The 24,001-nt window shown below is 32.8% G+C and overlaps 1 protein-coding gene across 1 annotated transcript in view; it reads left to right on the plus strand.

Annotated features, from left to right (window-relative positions):
- The first annotated feature begins 2,762 nt into the window (after positions 1–2,762).
- Positions 2,763–24,001, plus strand: part of LOC118181386 (secreted frizzled-related protein 2-like) — a 74,094-nt gene continuing 52,855 nt past the window's right edge. Inside the window, exon 1 of the mRNA XM_035350514.2 lies at positions 2,763–2,811. Within this exon, the coding sequence (XP_035206405.1) occupies positions 2,763–2,811 (49 nt within the window). The remainder of the gene's footprint in view (positions 2,812–24,001) is intronic.

The raw sequence follows: 24,001 nt of genomic DNA on the forward strand, positions 1-24,001 counted from the left end.
GCTCGTCATTCTTCAAAGTCACTTTTTCTTTATTTTTTCAGGTTTTAATGAAGTACCTAATAGCTCACCATACTTACAGCCCAAGGGGAAATTAGCGACGAATTTTGATACTTAGTCTTGGTTTTACTTTTGCTTGACATTTTTTTAATCGTAATTTTTGAGAGGGAAAGAGATGACAGAAATAATGAATAGAATAGCGAAATTCCTCAGGGACTTTACTTACGCTCCGAATGTAATCGTCAGGGATGAAGTGCTATTAAAAGAACACTTACATCCAGTTTTGGTTAGAAATACTGTGAAAGTCACTTTGAAATGTTTTAACAATTATTATTTTTTTTTAAAGTTTTCTGACGGCAACAATGATTTTTCTTTGCTTGGATTAATTGCTTAGACAGCCAGATTATACGAAACAAAAAATGTGTTTCTATTCAATGTAACTAGCGATGTATTTCATCCTCCTTTTTCCCCCTCCCAGAAGACTGTTTTTTGTGAAGACAATCGAACTTTCACGTGAAGCCGTGAAAAGCAGAAATAGCACATATGCACAAAAAAGTCAAGAATGATTCACATCGGTGTCTATATCAAGCGTATAAAGAGAAAGAGAACAATCGAAACACTTACCAATCTGTTTATTGATATCAGTTTGGTCCACTGTAAGCGTTCGGAACAAGAGCATTCAAAATGAAATAAATGAAAACTACTTAAGTGCAATGTGCTTAACTTTCAGTTCTCATCATAATTTCTTAAAACATTAGTTTTCACGTTACAATGTTTTTAAGAGAATGCTTCTAAAATTATCGGAGACCATAAATTTGGCATCTACAATATTTGAGAAGTGTCATTTTACAGAACTCTTCTTCGCATCATTCTAGTGATCGTTTCATAAATTATTGACGACCTAAATCAATGGTTACTGTTCTTCTTTCCTGTGCCTTAATAACCTTAACCCTCCCAAAAGGTAACTGTCAACTCATAGCTCTTTTGGCTCACCGACGACTGTCAGCTAAACTTATTGCGTCAATTCAATAGACAATATTAATCAATGCGTAAAGCATTCCAACAGTAGGTAAGCAAAATAGGACTTACCTGAATCACAGGGTTCTTCATTCTAAAAAATACGCACAGGTTCAGCTTTTTAAAACTTTAATCTGTACATAAGTTATAAAAGATAGGTTATCACAAGATATCCAAAACTACGCATGCATTTCCTAAGACATTCATAAACAAACTAAACTAAAAATAGGACACTGATTACATCATAAATCGTTGAGCGCGCCATAAAAAACTTACGTAATCAGTTCCAATCGTTATGCGCGCGCATAGGCGGAAGTATCACATATCCAATATCCTCCCGCCTTTGAGATTCGAACCAGGGAATCCCAAACTCTATTTCTAGGTTTAATTAATCGTCCATATCTGGATCTTTTTTCAGGAGCAGTCTCTGGGAAAAAATCATTAACAGTTCGTTGCTTAAAAGGAGTTATCTTTTGAGCTAATACTGGGTTGTCAGAAGCGATCTCTGAAAGACGATTTTCAACAGTCTTCCGATCATTGGGAATAGAATCCTGTTCTGCTACAGGTATAAAGGGGTCACTTTTATCAGTCACTTCAAGAGGTATTAACCTAAGCACTGGACGGAGAAATTCTCTGTTTTTCAGTTTTATTTTTACTATGCGAACTTGTCCATCTTTAGAACGATAGAGTTCGACCACTCTAGCCAGAGCCCATTCAATTTTCTTGACGTTATCACTAGAAACCAGAACAATATCACCAATTTGGATGCGTTTCTGATTTTCATGAGATTTCGATGATTGGCGTAAATTTCCTAAATATTCAGTACGAAACCGTTTTCTTAAATCTTGTTTCACACGTTGACGGTAAACATGTCTTTTATTTAACGACGACGAATCCAGAACATCAAGATCTGGGATTCCTGTTTCTTTAAGATCATGCAAAAACATAGAAGCGGTAAGCTGAGTTAAATCATCAACGTCTTCCGAAATATAGGTTAAAAGTTTCTGATTAATCACACCTTCAATATCCCAAATAACGGTGTTCATTTCTTCTAAATTAAGTGAGCTTCTACCTAGAACCTTTTGTAGAATTCCTTTGATAATACTATCAGACGTTTCCCCACCCACCCCACCATGGGGCAGACGGGGGATTAAATTTCCAAATGATCTCTTGAGATCTGCTGTATTGGGAAATGAAGTCCCAATCAATTTCCTTCAGCAAATTCTCACATCCTGAAAAATTAGAACCATTATCACAGAATACATGCAATGTTAGACTTTTTGGTACTTCACAATTGGGAACAAGACATCGAGGAATTTCTATTTCTTTCAGCTTAGAAAGTTCCCGTCTCCACTTCTCAAAATTTCTTTGCAATGGTGGTAGGAAGTTCAGTACATGATACTTCCAATTTCCAGCATTCTGGTATTTTCCACACTGGTAACACAGTTATTCACGTAAAAGGATTTCAACAGCATGGTGGCTGTTTTTTTTTTTTTTTTCAAAACGGGGGAGGAGCATTCTGTAAATGAAATCGAATGGTTGCTCTCAAAAGATACGGGGAACATGAAAGTCCGAACACAACCTGTCTATGCTGGAAAACTTTAGGTTTGGCAGGATCACAACCCTCCCACCATAAAAACTTTAGATATGGTCGATCACTCTCACTCAGTTCAATTTGTAGGAAGTCTCTACGAATGTCCGCAACAACGTCTATTTTCTTTAATCTACATCGATTTATGATCGCAGGAATGAGCTCGACGGTGTTGGGGTCATTTTCCAGGCAGTCGTTGATAGAAGGTGAGTTCTTTTCTCTGGCCGATCCATCAAAACATTGCCAACTGCAGTAGGCTCCCCTAACCACTATACCGTCTGGGAGGCAGATCTGAGCATATATACACAAACCAATAAATAATGTGAAATCAAAATAACTGGTGCTAGACCAAATCGATAAAACAAAATTTTCCGCTCACACCTGAATCACTTACCACGTTCGTTTCCAAATGTTAATCAATGAACAGGAAAATCGATCATAAATCAAAACGTATGCAAGCAAACTCGATGAAACATGGTGATATTATTTATTATAGCATTCGTAACTTAAAACACAAGAAAATGGTTTAGAGAATATTTACATTTTGTCATAGCAAGAGGAATATAAAATCTACTACATTCGGACATACAAATTAAACGCAAAATTATTTTCAGTAGGGAGGATGATCATCTCGAACAATAACACGGGCCTGAGAGCAATGGCTGATGCTATTTATGAAGTCGTCAATGAGCTGCATGCGTAGCAATGCCGGCTGAACACGTAAAGTAATTCTAAGCCCGTCCAGGGCCTGGGAAATGGACTAGAGGTCTGCGACACGCATGAGAGCGTCCCCATATGCCAAATGGGATTAGTGTGCTGGCCATTACATTTGTACTGTAGGTTCTTCGTCAATAAATTGATGCACGAGGCTGAAAGTGAGAGAGCGAGCATTATCTACTTGAAAAATAAAGGTATCGCTGAATGCTTCCGCATAAGCATGAACAATATGATCCAATCCAATATATCCGTAAACGTCTGAGCACTGACAATTCCCATGTAGCAAAGCATACAGGTCTGTGCACTCACCTGAAAATACTACAACACTATCCCCTGCATCATTCCCTTTCACGCATTTAGACGGAAGATATCGAGTGTTGTTTGTTTCTCTTCATATGTAAACATGTCGAGAAACATTCTGTAAAACAAAGCGGGATTCAGCAGTGAGCGGAACAGACCTCCATTGATTTTCAATCCAATTTACAAGACTAAGTGCCCAATTCAAACGCTCCCTCCGGTGGTGGTGGGATAAAGGATACGCATAGTGCTTAGCATAGAGAAATCTTTCATACAGCTTTCTGCGTACTGTCGTGGCTGATACTGTCCTTCCTGTAACAGAAAGAAGCGTGGAAGCTAATCTGAGATAAAGGAGCAGTCCTCTTGCGACATGCAGTTAGTCGCAAATAAAGGTCATCTTCGGAAGTGTTAAGTCTGGTCCTGCTTTGGTCTTCGACAATCTGAATCATTTTACAACCGGCTTACATGCAACTGCCGACATTCAGCCGTGTCGCAACTCCAAAAGACTGTCGTTAACCTGCTTCTAATGGCTCTATAACGCAATTCTACTGGCAAATCGTCTCAAAATCATTTTACAGTTTGACTATCTCAAAATTGTTTATTATATCGTCGTTCAGTGAACAGCGATTCCCTCCCAAACAACTGGCTTTAAGCTGTAACATATTTGCGTAAAGCAATTGCAACGCCACTCTTCTGAATAATGTTACTCGTTGCAGTTTGCTTTTACTTGAAACATATCCAAATCTCAAGAATTTCGAACTCATTTTAGCTGATTTACTGAAATTTTCAGTTTGTTGCCTAACTTTTGCAAACCAGTGTATAACCTCTTCTTATTAATTTTTATTACAGTTTCTCGTGAATGAGCAAGAGAATTTTTATAAAATTCTGATATTATATTTTATTTGAAATCAAACACATTAGTGAATATGGTAACTGCATACTATTAATGATGATAACAAGATAGTAATTTCACATCAGTGACTCAAAACTCATGTAAACTGGTTATTAGTGAAATAACTTACACTCTAAGTTAAGCCAATATTATAAGGAGAGGGAGAAATTTGGAATGGTCGAATATTCGACTTTCTGGGAAGAACTTAACATTAATTTCTGGTAGTGTAGATTGGTGTAATTATGGCAAAGCACACTAGGGCTATCTGCCTAAGAGGAGGGATGCCTTCGTGGAGGACTTCCTAAGGGAAACTGGCTCGTATACACGTTACACATGAGGAAAACCACGAAAACGCCCACGCAGCCAGCCCGTTGGCGGGATTGGAACCTCGGACCGAACTACCAGTGTTCAGCGACTCGGCCGCTGGTGGGCCCATTAATTTCTGGAATTCTATGTTTTGACATTCGTTTGCTGAAAATTTCGACTGATCATTGCGAAACCTTTGAGTGGTTTAAAGCTGAAGGAAAAAAAGCAATCCCTATTTTACCTTAGTCACTCTCCAAAAGAGAATATTAACAAAAAAATAACAGAAAGAAAATAAAAGGAAATCTGCCATCTTTCTAAAAAGTCCAAGCAACTTCTAGAGTTGCCGAACACTCGAATGAAAGGAGTGGTATTTTTGGCTGTTTCTTTAGCATTTAACGAAAAAAATCTCCAAAGAACACTTAGGATGAAATATTTGGAGATTTAAGATGAAATATTCAAATGCATTGTGAAAACTGCGATTCGTATTTTGAACACTGAATCGTGAGAAATGTTATGAAATGTAATAAACACGTTTTATAATAAAATAATTAATTTTCACATTGATATTCGCACTGCTTTGGCCTAAACAATGAAATACACCTTTTGTAGAACTCTTTACCATTTTTTCTATTCAATTAAAAAATCTTTCTATCGCAAACATTATTGTAATTCACTTCTGAAAATGAGCGTTGTTCTCATTTAACGAACCATTTTTTCACTGAGAAAATACGCTTCTTAAAGGAAAGCACGCAATTTAAGCAATTTCGTTTCAATTCTAACCTTTTTGAAAATTTCCGTCGGAGGACAGTATAAATAATAGCAACTGAATCCAGCAAAAATTGTTTGTTTGAGTAAAATACGAAATTCCTTTCCTCTCGGGACTGTTTATTTAATTTCTGGAAAGATAAGGAGAGAAAGGAAAGTAAGGTATGAAAATATTTGCAATTTATTCCAAAAGATTAATAGACCTCAAACAAATATGATAATTTAAGTCTTTGTTCTGATCATGTAAAAATGTTCTCGTTTTGGAAGATAAGGCGCTGTTTAAATATATATGTGAAATATAAATGTTTTCTGTCTTTTCGAAAATACGTCACGCATTTAAATGTAATTTGATTTGTGCTATCTAAAGCCCAAAATTCTAATTTAATTACCCCTTGAATTTGAAATATAAGTATAAATCATTCGTAAGTGAAATATTTCATTAATATTTTTCTAAAATTAGCATGTATTATATAATATGCGAGTGAAGTTTTAGAACAAATAATTTCATGTGTATGGAAGCCTATTTTGCCGTAAACCTGTGGTGAATTAGTCATTTTAACATTGCTTATATGTTTATTAAAATAATTTTAATAAAACGTCTACCTTCTGTAGGAAAGTTTATCATACGTAAGTGCAAACATAAATCAACATATAAAACACAAAGTTTATTGATGATTTTGTTCTATTCACTCGAATAAAAATATATGTTATCAATAGTACTTTTATATTATTACATCAACATTCTCTCGTAATCCTTAATTAAACTGTACAAAATTGATTATTTTTAATCTTTAGAAGTATAATTCTTTATCCAGGTTTTTGTTGATGAGCGTGTTCAATAAAGTTAAAATATTTGTTATTACGCATCTTTCACAATCTATTTTTTCAATATTAATGTATTAAGACAAGCAATATAGCAATATATAATAAATATAATTCGAAATAGGAATAAAATCCAAAGTTCTTTGAAATGCTCATGAGACTTAAAGCATGAGCTCTTTATGTATGCGCACTTAAATTTACTTTAAAAAAGTTTAAATTTCTTAAAAAAACCTTGTTATTTTCTATTTTGAAACCAGATATAATTATTACCAAAATTTCACTTTTTTGGCCGTAGTTACTGTTCTCACTATTCAATAGGTTCCGAAGCAACCCGAAGTGAAATCTATTTCATTACAGATTATAATGGTGACTCCATCTTTACCTTAAGGTTGCCATACATCTCGTATATATGAGACTGTCGCCGTATTTCACCGCTTAGTCCCGTACTACTATTTGTCCCATTTTCTTTCTGGTGTATTGATCAGAAATGAAGGCCAATAAAGCTAAATAATTTGCCATTCCAGCTCACAGTGCAAATAAGGAGAGAATACTTTCCCTAATGTCAGTTCAATGATCAGACAGAAGAAACAGATTGTCAGTATAGACAAGTGAAGCACTTTTGATTTGTCATTGTAATTTTATAATTACTTGCGTGCAATGTTATAACTATACGAAGGAAGAAAATGATGTAATTAAGAAGGTAAAGTCAACTTTAAAGTATTATTGACTAAGAAAGATTAGCATTGCATCTTTTATTATATATTTTCATATTATTAGATCGCACAAACTGATTGATTTTTTTATTAGCGTAAAATAAACAATTGAATACACACTTTTTTCAAGTTTTGTTTATTTAGCACTTAAATGTCTCGTATCAATGCTTGCCAATTATGGCAACCCTAATATATCTGTTAAAATTGGCTTGGTTTGGTTTATTCTGATTATGGAAAAGCACTCGAGGACTGTCAGCCTAAGGCCTCATTGAGGTCTTAGGCTGGAACCAAAGGAAAATGGCTCATATACATATTATACACGGGGAAAAACCACAAAAACATCTATGCGGCCAACCATTTCGTCGGGATTCCAACCTCGGACAGACCTGTGTTCACGGCACTTAATTCTCATAAAGGTCCTGCGTTTGGGGGCAGGTAGGCCTTAATGAAAACTGGAGTGCCTTGATTTCCGTTGGCCTCATGATCTAAGTTCAAGCGCGAAACATACCAAGTCTTTTTGGGAAAAACTTATCGCAATAATCCTGTTACCTTCTATTTATTACACAATTATCTCAATTCGGTGCCTTTTGGTGACGGGTGACAGTTGTAATCGTGCAACAAAGCCCATTGTAGTAATTTTTTTTTATATCACGAATATGATGTTACGACTAAGCGAAAGGAATTAAAATGGATTCAATAATTTCCTCTAAGGCCTACGGCATTTTCAAGTGCTTCTTTAACTGGAATACTTAAACGCATTAATAGGATTACGCAGTTTGGTAATATCTATATAGCTAAATGACGAAATACTGCAACCGAATTCTTTCAAAATCACCCATATACGGTTCGGAAAGATAAAAAACGAAATTCTAAGATTATTGTAATCGGAGCTACGAAAAGGCGCAAACGAAAATCATCACGAAAATGAAGTTTTACAGAGCAAATGCTGGTTCGAAGCTTCACGCATTCCTTTCGGAATTATATCCGATGTGAAGAACGTCATTCTAGTGGACTTCTATCAATTGCAATTAGGAATGAATCAATGTACGTTCTTATTTTTGAGTTTATTCTGGTCACGAAGCCGAATAAGTCGTAAGGGTTGGCTTTCCTTTCTCTTGTTAGATTATCTAGTTAGGCCAACATATATGTTTGATTCGAAATGGTGCCCTGTTAAGAGAAAATTATCTCAGGCTCAACCCAGATTCACACCTTTAATTTAATTTTTGTCGTCATAAAAAATCCTAATACGCCCTTAAACGCTTTGCAGCGGGTTTTGGATATTGGGCAATATATTATTTCTTCTCTCATTCAAATTGTTATTATTTTTTCGTCTTATTTTATGAAATTCTGAGATTTGGTTTAAAGTGATGGAAAAATTTAATACTTTTTGAAAAGAGATCACGTATTGCTATCAATGTTCAACCTTTTTTCGTGAAAAACCTGTGACATCCATGTCATACATATGACCTGTCAACATTACATATGAGATATACCTTTTCAAGTCGAAAATATGACGGGTGAAAAAAAATCTTTATTCAACTCTTTAATGCCTCAGGTTATTGAGAAATAAAATTTCTCAGAGAAGAATAAGTAAAGCTACTAGGTACATGTCAAAAATAAACATTAATACGTCGTCACCACTAGTTATGAAATGATATTGTGAATCACGTCGTCTTCGGAAAAATAAGATTTAAAAGGTCTATAAATATTGCGTTGCATTGCCTTCATATTTCCAAACAGTTCAACAAATTGCATTTTGATCATTGTAATCTCAGTATTAAAGCTTTGTTAATGAAATTTAAGTGAAAGGATTATTATTTATTCATATTTTATGTAAATTTTTTGTTTTTTGTTTTATTATTAGCTGTAATTTCATTATCGTATAAAATCAAAATATACTCAGAAAATAAACATATTTTTGAATTTTTTTTCATTAGAAAAATTTTGTTTGTTCTATTCAAAACAGAATGTTCGTTACCGCATTATTTACACAATTTATTGCGACTTTTCATTTTTGATGATGGTGCAAGTCAATTCATTTATTTAGATTCTTGCTTTAAATAGCTGGAATTAATTAAATATGTAAAAAATTAATTGAAATTCTCCTTAGAGTAATAAATTATAATATAAATTTAATCAAAATTAAATTACGTACTTCGAAATAAATGGGATAACAAGTGATATTTTAATGCTTCTAGAAGATTTTAAAGAGGCTCAGAAAGCAAATTAATTATTCTTAAATGAATTAGTGAATTTTAGAAAACTTTTGATCATTATGCGTCGAATGCGATTTATTTAACATCTCAAAGGAAACCGCATCGAAGTGCTTATCAACTTCAAATTACGCATTCGTTGTCTCGGAATAGTATGAAATGGCACTTAAAGGCAGTATTTGTTGCAAATTTCCTGCGTAATAGATCTAGTGGAATAAATGCACAACTATGTCTTGAATAATTAAGTTTTTTCTTTAATAAATATGTGCTTAAGGCTTTATATGTGGCATTAATTTAGTATGATACATTATCAAATTATTTCCTATTATTTTGCTTTATTGTTTTTGATATCTCATTTTAAATACAAGATTTTGCATTCTGAAGTTTTTCATTTCAAGGAAGTTAATTATTACAGCAGGTCTATCGCAGTTGCTTAGAGTAACGTTTTCCCCTGAAATCTGTATACCAAGACGAGACTGCAAACTTTTTGTCTTACAATTTTTATAGTTTTTAAATATATTTTTAGGTTTTACACACTTTAATGTAAAATTTGTTTTGAGATGTTAGACTGCATACAGGGCTTAATTTCTAAGATTAGAAGTGCCGGAGCCCTAAGGAAGACCGTCAGCAAAGAGGAACAAGAGTAAATAAATAAATAAAATGACTATTAAACTCATTAATAATTTTAGAATTAAATAATTAATTATTATCAAATTAATTAATAGCTATTTAATTAATATTTATAAATTGTTATTTAATCAATAATTATTACTCAATTTATTAATTGTAATTTAATTGATAATTATTAGATAATTAAGTAATTATAATAATTAGATAATTAATTATTATTATTAATATAATTAAAGATTGAAGTAATGAAATAAAATGTAAAGAGATAAATTGAAATTTAATAAGCGATTTTTAATATAATTTTATTATTAAAATAAAATTTTCGAGATAAAATTTCTACTGAAATTTTTATTCAGTTTGATAAAAGAAGTGCCGCAGCCTTATTCAGGGCTTCGGTGTATTCCGGCTAGAATTATGATTTATTACAAAAACTAAGAAGTACCGGAGCCGATATCCGGTGGGCTCCAGCCCAATTTAAGCTCGATCGTAGGGGGGGACTTCTTTCATCATCACAAAAATTAAATATACTTAAAAGTATAGCTAATGAAAATTCCGGAGCGAAACAGAATGAGGGTATGAGTGGATGGAAACAAAAAATGAGGGGAATCTTGGTGAGAGAGAACGTTCTCTTTGACCTCCGCTCTCTGCTGATATAATTATAGCCATCAAGCAGTGTATGTCAGGGGGTAAAATGAGTTCTGAATCTGACTCCTAAGGATGAATGTAAAGTTGCTGGTTACTCTTTCCCCCATTAGCGGATACTGTGGGAAGACGATGTATAGGACATGCTTGAGCAGTTTATCTCAGTTTTACACTCTTATTGTACTCGCTGTCACTTAACGCACATTTAAGAACACAAATTTTCCTTCCTGCGAGGATAACTAATTATAAGCATCGATAACAGTACACTAGATACGATGGCATGACAAGAAATTTACGCATTCCTAAACAAACTCCCCCAAATTTATTGCCCTTCTTAAAGGGAAAGGTTTCCACATCTGAGGGGACTTTACTTGAACGTTTCATGTTCTCATGAGTTCGTATTTCTAGGGAACTAGAGTATTGCAAGGTCTGCTTACTGCTAAACTAAAACGTTAGGAATTCTAATTTTTTTCGCTTTAAATTGTTGTTCAGTTTTATAAAAAGAAATACCGGAGCTCATCTTATTTAAGGCTCCGGCTAAAATTGTAATTTATCTTAAAAACTGAGAAGTACCGGAGCTGGGCTCCGGTGGGCTCCGGCGCAATTTAAGCACTGACTGTATATGAAGTTTATAAATAAAATGTATAACAAAAATAAGAAATACATTTGATTGAAATCAAAAGACGTGCCGGATAACGATTAGTAATTTAAAGTTCAGTGATGGATCCCTTAAAATTCAGTTTACCCATTTGCATTGAAAATTTAGCTATATAAGAAAATATAGGATGCAAAGAGTGTAAGCTATGCAAGCAGCATATTTCTCTTTTGCTTCAAAGGTCAATTAAAACTGCATTTCTACTTCCTTGTACGAAGTAATGGAAGTATTGCAATAAAAAAATTTTGGGTATTATATTTCAACGAAAATATCCATCTTAACCCATCGAAACCATTTAAACGATGTTTTTGCGTGACATCTGTATGTACGGACGAATAAAGGCCTGCTTTTGGCAAAAGAAATTGTAAAATGGACTTAAAATGGATTCAGAAGAGATTTTTTCTTGACTTCTGTACGTACGTACGTATCTCGCGTTACTCAAGAACGAGTAGCTGTAGAACTTTGAAATTTTGTATATGGGTCTACTAAAAAATGTAGTTAGTTGTGCACCACTCTTTTTCGTTACAATCGGTTGCACTAATCATAGATAAATTTATATTTATCTATGATTAGTGCAACCGAAATTTATAGCTTAGTTTTTTTTATTCGTATATGTTGGTAATAGTGCATGTTTTTGCTTTAAATGTGTATGTGGTTTTTAGGTTCCGGTTAAGTTTATCTGCATGCAATAGTTGTAGAAGTATCAACAATTTAAAAGTGACGAGTTGAGTCTAATGAACCGCCATTTGTTTACATATGAAATTGAGTAGAATAGTAAATTAAGTCAGTTTCTGCAACCTCAATGTTTTTCAAAGACCGAGACCAAGAGTAAACTTTCCGATTTCAGCACCGAAAAATTTGCCTTCTTGCCCGCTGGCCGAATTGCTTGTTTTTGCGTAGAAATTCTAATTTTAATCGTAAAAATTGTCCTTTTAACTGTATTTGGTGTTTTATTTTTTTCTATATTTTACAATTTATAATAAAGATGATTTGAGTTTTTATGTATTTTGGCATTGCCACGAAGTGAGAACTGAATTATTTGAATGAGAAATGTATAACTAAGTAAATAACAAAGCTTAATTCATTGAGATTCACAGAGTACACTTCAGGGAGATATTTCAAAAAAAATCCGCAAAGAATTTTAGTAATTCTTTTTCCATTTGAAGATGAAGTAAAAAGTTAAAAAAAATTGTCTTGTCTGTCTTGGAAAACCTCTTACTCTTTTTAAAGACTCAGTCACATTTATGAGAATAGTCGTTACCCCATTTATATGTGTTTTCTAATATGCCTTTAATTTGTAATGTATTTAGCTCCTAAGATGTGTGATGAATAAATGATGTAGTAAGAGCACTATTTGTTTAGAAGAACATCATCTGCGGCCCGAAAGTCGAATTTTATGACTAGCAGCCGAATCTAAAATCATTTCTTGCAAAGCAAGAGCAACTCAGGGATCTATTTTATGCTTCTTAGTGCTTTTAGTGTGTGAAAAACGCTTATGTAGCAGGAAGATCCAAAAGATAACGTTACCAAATTTATCCCTTTAGTTCGGTAGGGGGGAAAATATGTGACTGACCCTCGACAGTTCTGTCTAGTAGCCATCGGTAAAGCATCGAATAGAGCTCACTCCATGTCGCGTATGGCTTTCCTGCAATTATCATGCTTGCTACTAGCGTGAATTCCCGACTGTGTTCTTATTCTTTGATTGTGTCGAGCAACGGTTCTCGACATTTTGACTAACGCGGATTTTTTAAACAAAAATTGAAAACCTTTAGTGCTATCATTACAAAGTACCACTACAAAGTAGAAGTACTTGAAGAAAGCTGAGATTCCATAAATTTACGAGTGTTAGAGAAAACATCAATCAGTATGTTGGGGTTTTAATTTTTGAATTTAATAGCTAAAAATGCTTTGCTTCTTTGCGTGCCACCAATTTTTCTCTTGCGTACCACCGGTTGAGAACCCCTGGTGTACAGCGACTTAGTATATATGATGTTCATTTCTATTATCTATGTATATGCGCTAAGCTAATATAGTTTCTAAATTAATAAAAGTATTTGATGCGAAAATAGGCATATTATCTTTGCCTTTTGCATTAAGACACATCTCCATAGAATGATGGCTGTGCAGTTTCTCCTAAGGTAAAATACGGTATGAAAATATGCAGTTGTTGCAAACTGCGTTATGACCACAGGCTTATGCTTTTGAAATGTAAGTGTGAACTCTGATTTCTCGGCGCGCGGTTGCAAACTCTGCTTGCTTAAGGCCAGAAGGTGATGCGACGTAGAGTTTCTATTATGAAAGGTAGTAACATCCACTGTCCAAAATTCCTATCAAATCGCCCAAATTTGAACCCAAGGACATTGCTTGCAAAACTAATATTTTGAGTATAGGACCAAAAATGTATTCACGATCTGACTGCAAATCGGGAATCTGTTTCACTTGTTTTTATACATATAACTAAGCTTTTAGTCAACAGCAGATAATCCAGAAATTCCGCAAAGAAAAACTTTCAAAAGCGAAAATGAAAATTGTAAATATTGCGTTTTATATTAAATATATACATCTGTTCCACAACTGATGAAATATCCTGCATTTCCTATACAAAAACGTGTTCATACAATTTTTAATAAATAGGAGAAAAATATTTAGAAATAGAGATCTTATTTATCCTGTGATTTCAAGCGAATTATAAACCTCGAAAAACCTGAATATCTTTTCTTGCTCCCTACTCTATTTAAAGCGTTCTTGCACAGTTGCACTGGATTTTGCGATTATGTTCCTTTCTGTGAAGGAGTCGAATATTTTTCGAAGTGGAGAATGCTTCCTCTGGATAAAGTTGTTGGACTGGTGGAATTATTTAAGCTTTCTTTCTGGCTGTGAAATATTCGAAATAGAGAGGAATATTTTTTCTTCCGACTATGGTATTTCTTGTTGAAATTCTCTTCATCCTCTAAAATTGATCTCTAGAGAAAAGTTTTCTTTCCCTCTTGCTCTCTCTTGCATTCAGAATAAGCCATCTGGTGCGTAGGAAGAGAGATGACAACTTCAAGTATAAAATTTCACTCTAGATTTGAAATGCGGCTGTTTATTATGATTCTTATTTAAGTTAGACCTCGCAAACCAGATCTACTAAATATAACATAACTAAATTTCTGTATGTTGCGTTCTGATGCTCAAAACCTAAGAGGTTCAGCTGCCATTTGTGTGACAGAATGCTTAACTACAGTTGACCTTTCGGATAAGAGAAGCACAATAGTTGCACAATTAATAATAAGCTCTAGTTTATCTGTAATTTGTACGACAGGACTTTTAAGTGTAATGTACCCTTAAGATTATAGTAAGACATTGCTTACAGTGACAGTAAGGAATTATATTTAAAAACATTACGCTCTTTAGTATTTTTTATAAATTTCAAAGAAGATCATTATAAATATTGCTTATAGTATTATGCAATGCGTTTGAGTGGTAATTCCTATAAATACTTTTACCTACCTGACTGTGAAAATTAAAACACATTTTTAAACACATATCTTATGCACCTGAGTTATGGAATAATAATTTGCCTATGTAAATAATGTATGCTTTTTTCTTTATCCATTTTAAATTCTGTAAAATGTATAATACGAGAAAATTTGGAGTTAAAAAATGTTTAATTGTAAGTTCATTCCTAATACATGTAGCTATATTTACGCAGCAGCATTTTCTCAGTGAATACCGGGTGAGTAAGAAAAAAATTATACATAGTTTGAACTGTCATGGAAAATTTAATTTCCAACTGACAAAATTAAATTTCTGGAAAACGTAGGGCTGCAGTCCAATATGAAAAATAAGTATAATTCCTGGCGAAACTGAATGTTCCAAATGGTGTTTAAGTATATAATGGTGGTAGAAATGGTGGTTTTCAGCATACATTCTGATACATTTCTGAGTACGAGTTACGACTGATTCCGTACTTCACACAAAGTGTCCAATGGGATTTCTGCGCACACTTCTTGAATCTCATCCTTTGAAATAAAGTGTGTCAAGGTTACTAAGTGTGTCAACTTTCAAGTGTGTCAAGGTTACGCGAGTTGAAAAATAAATTTTCTATGAGAGTTCAAAGTGTGTATACATTTTTTGACACACCCTGTATATTAGTCTTGTTGTTAAATGAAGCAGTTTCAGACGAACCATTTTATAGCTTCCCGAAGAAAACACGGCTCTTAGAAGTTGAGTTCAAAATGTGCTTTAAATAAAGCGTTTAAAATTAAAAACTATTTTTTACCAATAATTGCTTTTAAAAATTATATTAATAAATAAACATAATTATATTAATAAATAAACATAAAAATATATTAATAAATAAACATAAAAAATATATTAACAATTAAAGAAGACTGTCAAACGTCAAAAAAGTAACTATTGGTATACGACATTAACTTAGTCATTAGGAAGTTATCGTGCACGAAAAGAAAATAATGTTCCTAAATGCCCAGCTACGCTGAAAAGCGGTTGCCAGAAAGTGGTAGGGAAAGGCAGGGTTGCCAGATGTGATGCGAAATCGCCTATTTGGCGACAGGATTGGAGATATGCCATAGACAGAACGAGAACATTCTAGAACGCATTCTTAGCAGTTTTTCTCGGGAATGTTCTCGAGAGCAGATTAAAGCTATATATACTCTTCCTGTACGTGGAGAAAGTGGTATGTTGAGTTCATTAGTAGAGTTCAGAGATTAGCTTGAGAGCGACCTCACAAGCTCGGGAGTTGTACTTTAGTGTTTTGCCATGAATCCATCTTCACCGGTGTAGCCTGGAGGCTGTGTTACTGATTGTTTCAGCGTGTTTATCGTAGTTTTTCCACGACTGTGAACACGTCTTTAGAACTCTCCTGTGTAATAGTGGCGAATAAATTGTGTTTTGATTCTTCATCAAGTGTTCTTCTTCAAGTACTCCAAATCCACGAACTCGTAGAACGCAACAATATCGTTTGATTCTTTCCAAATTAGACGAATCTCATAAGTTGTAGACAAATTTTAAATTTTACTATAACATAATAATAAATATCACAATACGTGATAAAACACTCATCTGTGGCTCTTCATTTTCACTTGTCTTAAAATATTTGTTAAGATTCATCTTACATTCAGTATTTTTTTTTAAAACCTATTCTAGTAAGAATGGTTACTGATTGTGCGATCCTGGCTCAGATCCCAGAGAATGGATTGGCTGCAGGGAATTTGTCTAGTTCTTCCCATGAGTAACATGGATGCGAGCCAATTTCCCCAAGAAAGGTCCTCGATCCAAAACATCCCTTTCCTTAAGCAAATAACCCTTTTCAGGTTTGGTCATAATCTAAATAATATTTACCAATACTCACCTATCTTAAACTAAATTTGCGTAAATTTGATTTTTTATCTAATCTATAGGTATATGTTTCTCTAAATCTGTGTAGAGGAAAAAAGAAATAAATCCTCATTGTCTGTCCATAACTATAAGAGAAAAAAGAATTTGGAACTCGGAACTTCGAAAAATCAAATTTGGTTCCTCTCAGAATCGAGCACTGGGCATTAAGATTATTGGAATGATGTGGTAAAATTACATCACAAGAATAGACAAGAGGCCTGCTTTTAAATCCTTGTATTTCGCCCCTCTCACCTAACGACAGTTACGAGAGGGACCAATGACCGCCTAACTGAGACAAATTATACGATGACAAATTATCGATTGAATTTTAGTTTTTGTGCCAGGTGTACGGATGAAGAACATTTGATGCTAGATATCATACAAAATAAAGTTGTACCTATGATAAGCTCGAAGTCGGAGCTTTTATACTATGTACCTAATGCTCCGTCTTTTATATTATGAAAACACATAAGTATGGTAATTTCTTCCAACTGCTCAGAAAATTTCATATAAATTTACTTTGAATGCATATTTGCCAACAAATCGTATAAATTAATAACATTTGAATGTTATAATTTTTTCGGTAAGAAGATTTATACACTCGTGACCAGAACTAAAGTTGCGGATGTATATTTTTTGGAATAATTCCTTCTAATATTTTAGGAAATGATGCCATATTTAATTTAAGGAACAGTAAATGTAATATAAGTGTATATTGTATTTTTTCGAAGGTTTGAAGAATGGATTCTTTAAGAAAATGTGACGGGCTTTAGCATCTATGAAACTGATATATAGAATTGTGTTCCTTTCAAGAAAAACCACAAATTTTACTAATTTCAGTTGAAATGAGTTCTCGCAGCATTTTATACGATGGCTTCAAATGGAGAGCTATCGGTAGGTTTGAGCTAGTCAATCAAGAGGAGGTCGCCGAATGGTTACGAGTACTAACATCAGCGTGCCTGTTCAAGGTCCGCGACATCTGCGGAGATTGAATGTGCAGCAACACAATGCCATAGAGAAGTGATTTCTAAAGAGCTTTCTGAAAGCGTCACATACGCCTCAAGTACAATTTCTAGGCAAACTGCATACGGATGCTTAGCAAATCAGACCTTTTCATCCGGAGACCAACGGTATGTATCCCTCTCAAACGATCGTAAAAGATAGCCCGTTTTTTATGTATCAAGCCACACTATTCTTGAGCACAGCAAGATTGAGCCATACAGTCATGAGACAAGATTCAGTACACATAGTTCAAAGTGATCTTTGGCAATTCTTCAACTGGAGGGAGCCTATTAAGGGTTATCCTTTCTCCAGCATCAGAAAAATCGACCACATTGATGGAAGTAGATCCTTGTGTGATTGAAGTATGTGATTGAGGTATGTTGGACGTCAGCACTGTACAACATGTCGTCGAATCGAGTGCTATAACCTCACAGGTCGTATGAGTTTCTTCAACTCTATGGGAGGATTTTCCAGTGAAATCTTGGAGAAGAATTTATATTTATGGATAGGCACCGGGAAGTGACACAGATTTGAACCTCTCGATAATTTGTTGGAGGAAGAGGGTATTCACCGTACGGATGGTGGCTATCGAAGTCGTCGGACATAAATCCGATAAAGTGTGTTTGGAATGCTCTAAGAAGAACCAATGCACGACCTTAATACCCTTTCAAGACTGTCCATGCATTAAAATTCACGATTTTTAAAGAACAGAATTTGTTGCTACAAGCAATGATCAACAACTTCATTTACAGCGTGAGAGCCGGATGTGAGGTTTTTCCATCCATTGAGATAAACTAATTATTTTTAGGTATAATTTGTTTTATATTTATATTTTTAATTTTGTATGCCTGTATAATTGTCACAAAATTTATTTTCTTCTAAGAACGCTTCATTCCAAACCTTTAACTGAATTTCCAAAGGCAAAACTTTATAATTGCTTTAATTCTTAATTTACATAGATTTAAATAAACAATAGGTAATTATCAATAAAATATTTTAGCATTTAAAATGGTTCTTTTTTAGGTATTTTACAATTACGGTGTTTCTTTCTTACTGACATCCTCTAGGATTTTTGGAAAAATTCATTTTTGTAAATATTACTGATGCCCTGAACGATAATTAAGGGAATTATTTTCATGAAACACACAAGAACTATGAAAAGAAAATAATTTTTATTAGCTAAATTAATACTATTTATTGCTTTCCTATCAAGCGAAATGTCTTTTTTAAAAGAAATTAAACTCTGACTCTAGCTACCACGTTTTATACTTTAAATTATTTATTAATAAAAGAATGACTGAGAACCCTCTTAATTTATTCTGTAATTATAAGTTTAACTTTCACTATTGCTATTTAATTTTCAACATTAAAAGAAATTCTAAATGGGGTCACATAACTTTCATACAAATATCCGTTTAAAGAGAGAGATGATTAAATAATCTAATGAGCATATTACTAATTTTATCATGCCTCCAAAGCAGACGATGTACAATTTTTTGACAGAAAGTTTGAAAATGGACGAAATGAGTACAGAAAATAGGTTGAAATATTTCTTTAATAGAACTAATAGAGATAATTTATGGACGAAACTGTGTATGCAAATATATTAACTTTGCAAAAACTAAGTTAAGTATATATTAATAAGAAAATATTTTATGCGATAAATATATTTATTCTTCTTATTCTTATTTAGTAAGTTAATATATGAAGGAGTATTTTTAAGCATTCATTTGTTGCCCAAAAAGTATTTTATTGGTAAAATTGTACATAAAATATTCTAATGCAGTTCCCCCAGAATAGTTTTAAATATTAAGTAACACACATTGGTTTCGAATATAGCGCATTTACCTGAAAACCTCTATGATTAACACTTATGATCACCCTTGTTCTTACTAAATGAAAATAAAATCCTGTGGGCTAGTAAAGTAGAAAATTGTTGCCATTCCATAAATCATAAAATTCTCGTTTTATGGCTGTAAAGTAGTACTGCTTATTAGCTTAACGTTCTGCATATTTATCTAGTATGTGTGTGTATGTGTTTGGGCAAGATAAAGCATAATTCTAAGTTTAATTTGCAATAGCTATTTAAATCTTTATTTTAATTTGGTTGCTCTCTCTTCGGCCCTAAAAATAGTAATTGCTTATAATAAACCTCTCTAAGCTGCGTCATTTCAAAATTAGTCACTGGCGTATGTTTAATGCTTAATGAACTTATAATATGAAGGCTTTAGCTAATAATAATTTTAGAAATATTTTAACTAACCAATCAGATCACTTCTTTTCACGAAGCTAAACCCAAACCTGATCATTCTGAACAATATTCATCTTGCGTACGTCGCATTCTTTCTCCTCGCTTTGCCTCGTCATTTTGCTAACTCCTGCTGTTTCAAATGTATCTCAAAATTCATTATGGTTTCGATTAATTCTTCGAGAACAAGTGCTTACTGCGCCACTTTATCAATGTTGGATAAAAAATGTTTCTCTGCGAGAATTTTCTATGACTACAACTACCTCTGTATGCTATCAATAACTCTCTATTATTTTTCAGCATCACCAACAACAATCTTCCAAATTATATCATGTATACACCGTTTCCATAGATGTCCTTATCCTGGCTTTAATTTCGCAACCGTTGGTCGTATATACTTCCAGTACAAAAATATTTTAAATAATGTAAAAAATCCTTGTTTTGGCTTTTAAATTTAAAGCATCAATTTTGTAAATATTACCGAAATCTAACTTTTTATTTACGTTTCTACGGTTCCTATTCTTACATTTAAGAAAATTTTTTTCGTTATAAGAAAAATCTCATGTAACTTCTTTCTACGTCTATTAAATTATACAAATTTTTACTGCACTTCATTTAAACTTATTTCCTGAAATTATTCTAAGTAACCGATCTATCAAGGCAAGTTGAAAATAATATTAAAATTGTAAATTTTGAAATTAATATCACGGTCAAATTTTGTCGCAGCTTAAAATTTGAAATTTCTAAAACATTAGTATTTTTGTCATTTAACACTTTTTGTAATTTGAAGTATATGTCTACAACCAACGATTACAAAAATAATGTTCGGGTAAGGAATTTAAGTCGAGTGAGGAGACTGTGTAAATATAGTATACTATATTTACAGAGTCTGTCACAGTCATTTACACACAGTCTCCAAACATATATATATATATATATATATATGTGTGTGTAATATATTTACACACGCACACACATGTATATATATATATATATAATATTTTTAGTAAATAAATTATTATATAATATAACTAATATAGTTATATAAATATAAAAATATATATAGTATATATGTCTATATATATATATATAAATATATATATATATATATTATATAAATATATATATATATATATATAAATATATATATATATATATAAATATATTTATATATATATATATATATATATATATATATATATATACTATATATATATATATATATATACTATATATATATATATATATAAATTAATATAATGTATCAATTATAGGTTTATATATACTATATGTATATAAATATAAATATAAAATTTTATATATATAAATAAATTAATATAATGTATAAATTATAGGTTTATACATATACACAGATATAGTTTTGGTATTGTTGATTTTAATAAAAGAGGGAGGTGTCCAACTAGATGCTATAGCAATCCTATATACAAAATTTCAACTTTCTAAACCTAATCTTTTTTTGAGTTATGCGCGATACATGCTTACATATACATATGTAGTACGCACAGACATGACGAAAAAATTCATCTTGGATTAGAGTCCTTCATTTTGTTTGTACATACAGACGTCATGCAAAGAAAAGAAAATAATAACCAAAATGGATTGGAGAATGGTCAAAATGCATATTTCCGTTAAAATCTGAAACCCAACATTTTTTTGTGATTTTAACGCTTCTTACATAGATGTAATAAATAAAAACGTATTGACTGTTGTACGACAAAAATAAGCGATATACTTAATTTAAAAATGCGCTGTTTTTGATAACATATTCAATTTGCGTTGAAGAGTCGGTTAGTAAAAAAGAATAATATATATCGAGGTTGAATTCCTTCCCTTGAATGCCATTCAATAATATTGTTAATATATTGTTGCGTGCGTACGGGTTCTTAATAGACTGAACGCACAAGTCCGATAATAGATTAATAAAATGTATTCGTTTCAAAAGAAATATATAAAAACGCTGGAATATTCGTACAAGTGTTCACAATATCACACAGCATAATCAGTAGTTATACTTCAAAATACTGAATACGTTAAAATACAACGCTGTGCAAATCGTAACTAAAGAGAAAGCTAACTCAGATGTCTCAGTTCACGCGGAACTACAACTGCAATAACAATAACTAAGGAACTGAATAAAACGCTTTCTCTCCTACCTTTTAGATTTCAACCGGTCGCGAGATATTTCTAGTATTTTCTGCTTCTCGAGATTACTGGAAAGCAATAAGAGGATGTAACTACGGTTACAGCTAACACAGTGGTCAATTACATTTATTCAGCTTCAATACAGATTAACGAGATACCTATTTATTCAATGTTAAAATGCACGTGCTCCTATATTTTTACTTTTCGGGTATAGCTTTCTCTTAAAATTTGTCTCGCGCTGCATTGAACGGGGAAAGACAACAATTTTAATTAGATTTCTACTAAAATTTTCTGGTTAAATACAAAATTCGTAACAATATAATTTTTGTACATCTGGTATGCTGAGAGAATTTTCTCATAAATAATTTGTATTTTGGTGTGTGTGTATTTAATTATGGCAAAGCACACTAGGGCTATCTGCCTAAGAGGAGGGATGCCTTCGTGGAGGACTTTCTAAGGGAAACTGGCTCGTATACATGTTACACATGGGAAAAACCACGAAAACGCCCATGCAGCCAGCCCGTTCGCGGGATTCGAACCTCAGACCGAACTACCAGTGTTCAGCGACTTTACCGCTCGGCCGCTGGTGGGCCCTAATTTGTATTTTGGACTTATAATAATGTATATCTAAAAATAGGTTAATAATGTTCTCATGAAATTTTATTTCTTTAGAAGCATAATCTAATCGTATGAAAAATTCATTAAAGTACAAATATTTTTCATTTTTAATTAATGCAAATAATATTACGAGTTTGCTCCATTTCAACAGAAAAATCCGCCAGTGTCTATAACAAGAATTTTACAAGAATTTGGTAAATAAGATCTCCATTTTGAAAGAAAAGATATGTTGATCAGTTAATTTTTAACAATAACTTAAATGGAAGTGCTCGTCACGCAATCTCTTAATAACAGATCTTTTCCTAAACAATATTTTACTTTCAACTATTTAAAAATGCAAACCTCTTGCTCTTCAATTTATATACGATCGCTGATTATGTTTTTTGATTTTAATATCAAATATCTCATTTAATTTTTGTCGTACGTATATTTGAGTCAAATATTTTTCATTTTATTTTTTATAGCAAATATAAAATTTTCCTAAATTTAAAGTATAGGGGGAAAAGAACGCATAAAATGTTAATTTTCATGTTATACATTCTTTTTTTTAAATTTAAAATCACAAAAATATGAATCTTTGCATAGTTTAAAATATTTTTGTAACTGACTAAATTTTATGCTTAATCATTAATTGACTTCAATTCTTCAGAAAAACGCCGAGTTAAGTGAAACATTCTCACTACAGTGGGAAATCGTCTGAAAGAATCCTACGTAGCAGTGGCTTACTAGTGGCCGAAGTAATAATATCACTGAACATTGGTAGTTCTATGCAGGTTCGAATCTTCGTGACCGAGCTAGCTGTGCTGGGTAATCGTGATGTTTCCCATGTATGAAATGAATTAAATCAATTTCCCTTAAAAGCTTTCCACGGAGATATTTTTTCTCTAGACAAATAGGTCTCGTGTGCTTTGTCTTTATGAACAAGCCTAACCTAACTTTCGCAATAATTAATTGACCCCAAATCTTCTTTCAGTTTTACATAAATTGATATCATTAGCTGTCAGTCACAAGATTCGATAAGAATACTCTGTGATAAATAAAAAATTAAAAACCCTTTAGCAGCTTATTTACTCTAAAACTAAAATCTTCTTTCTTCTACCACGCGCCTTCATTTAGTGAAAATGTAGCGTGAAGCTGCCATTTTATGTCCATTATATTTATGTTATTTATTACGACAGCCTACCTATATGCATTATCCCAGCTATGGGATAAATGTCAAGAATATGTTATTTTATTATACCAGCTATATCGTATTAACGGTGTTATTATTTGTTTGATTTAGGCTCTACATTTCTGTTACAGGCACGGTCGTATATCCTCATGACCGCAAT

The sequence above is a fragment of the Stegodyphus dumicola genome, chromosome 8 (assembly GCF_044657685.1).
Source record: "Stegodyphus dumicola isolate Sdum_Otavi_A_Nest chromosome 8, ASM4465768v1".
Taxonomy (NCBI): Eukaryota; Metazoa; Arthropoda; class Arachnida; order Araneae; family Eresidae; genus Stegodyphus; species Stegodyphus dumicola.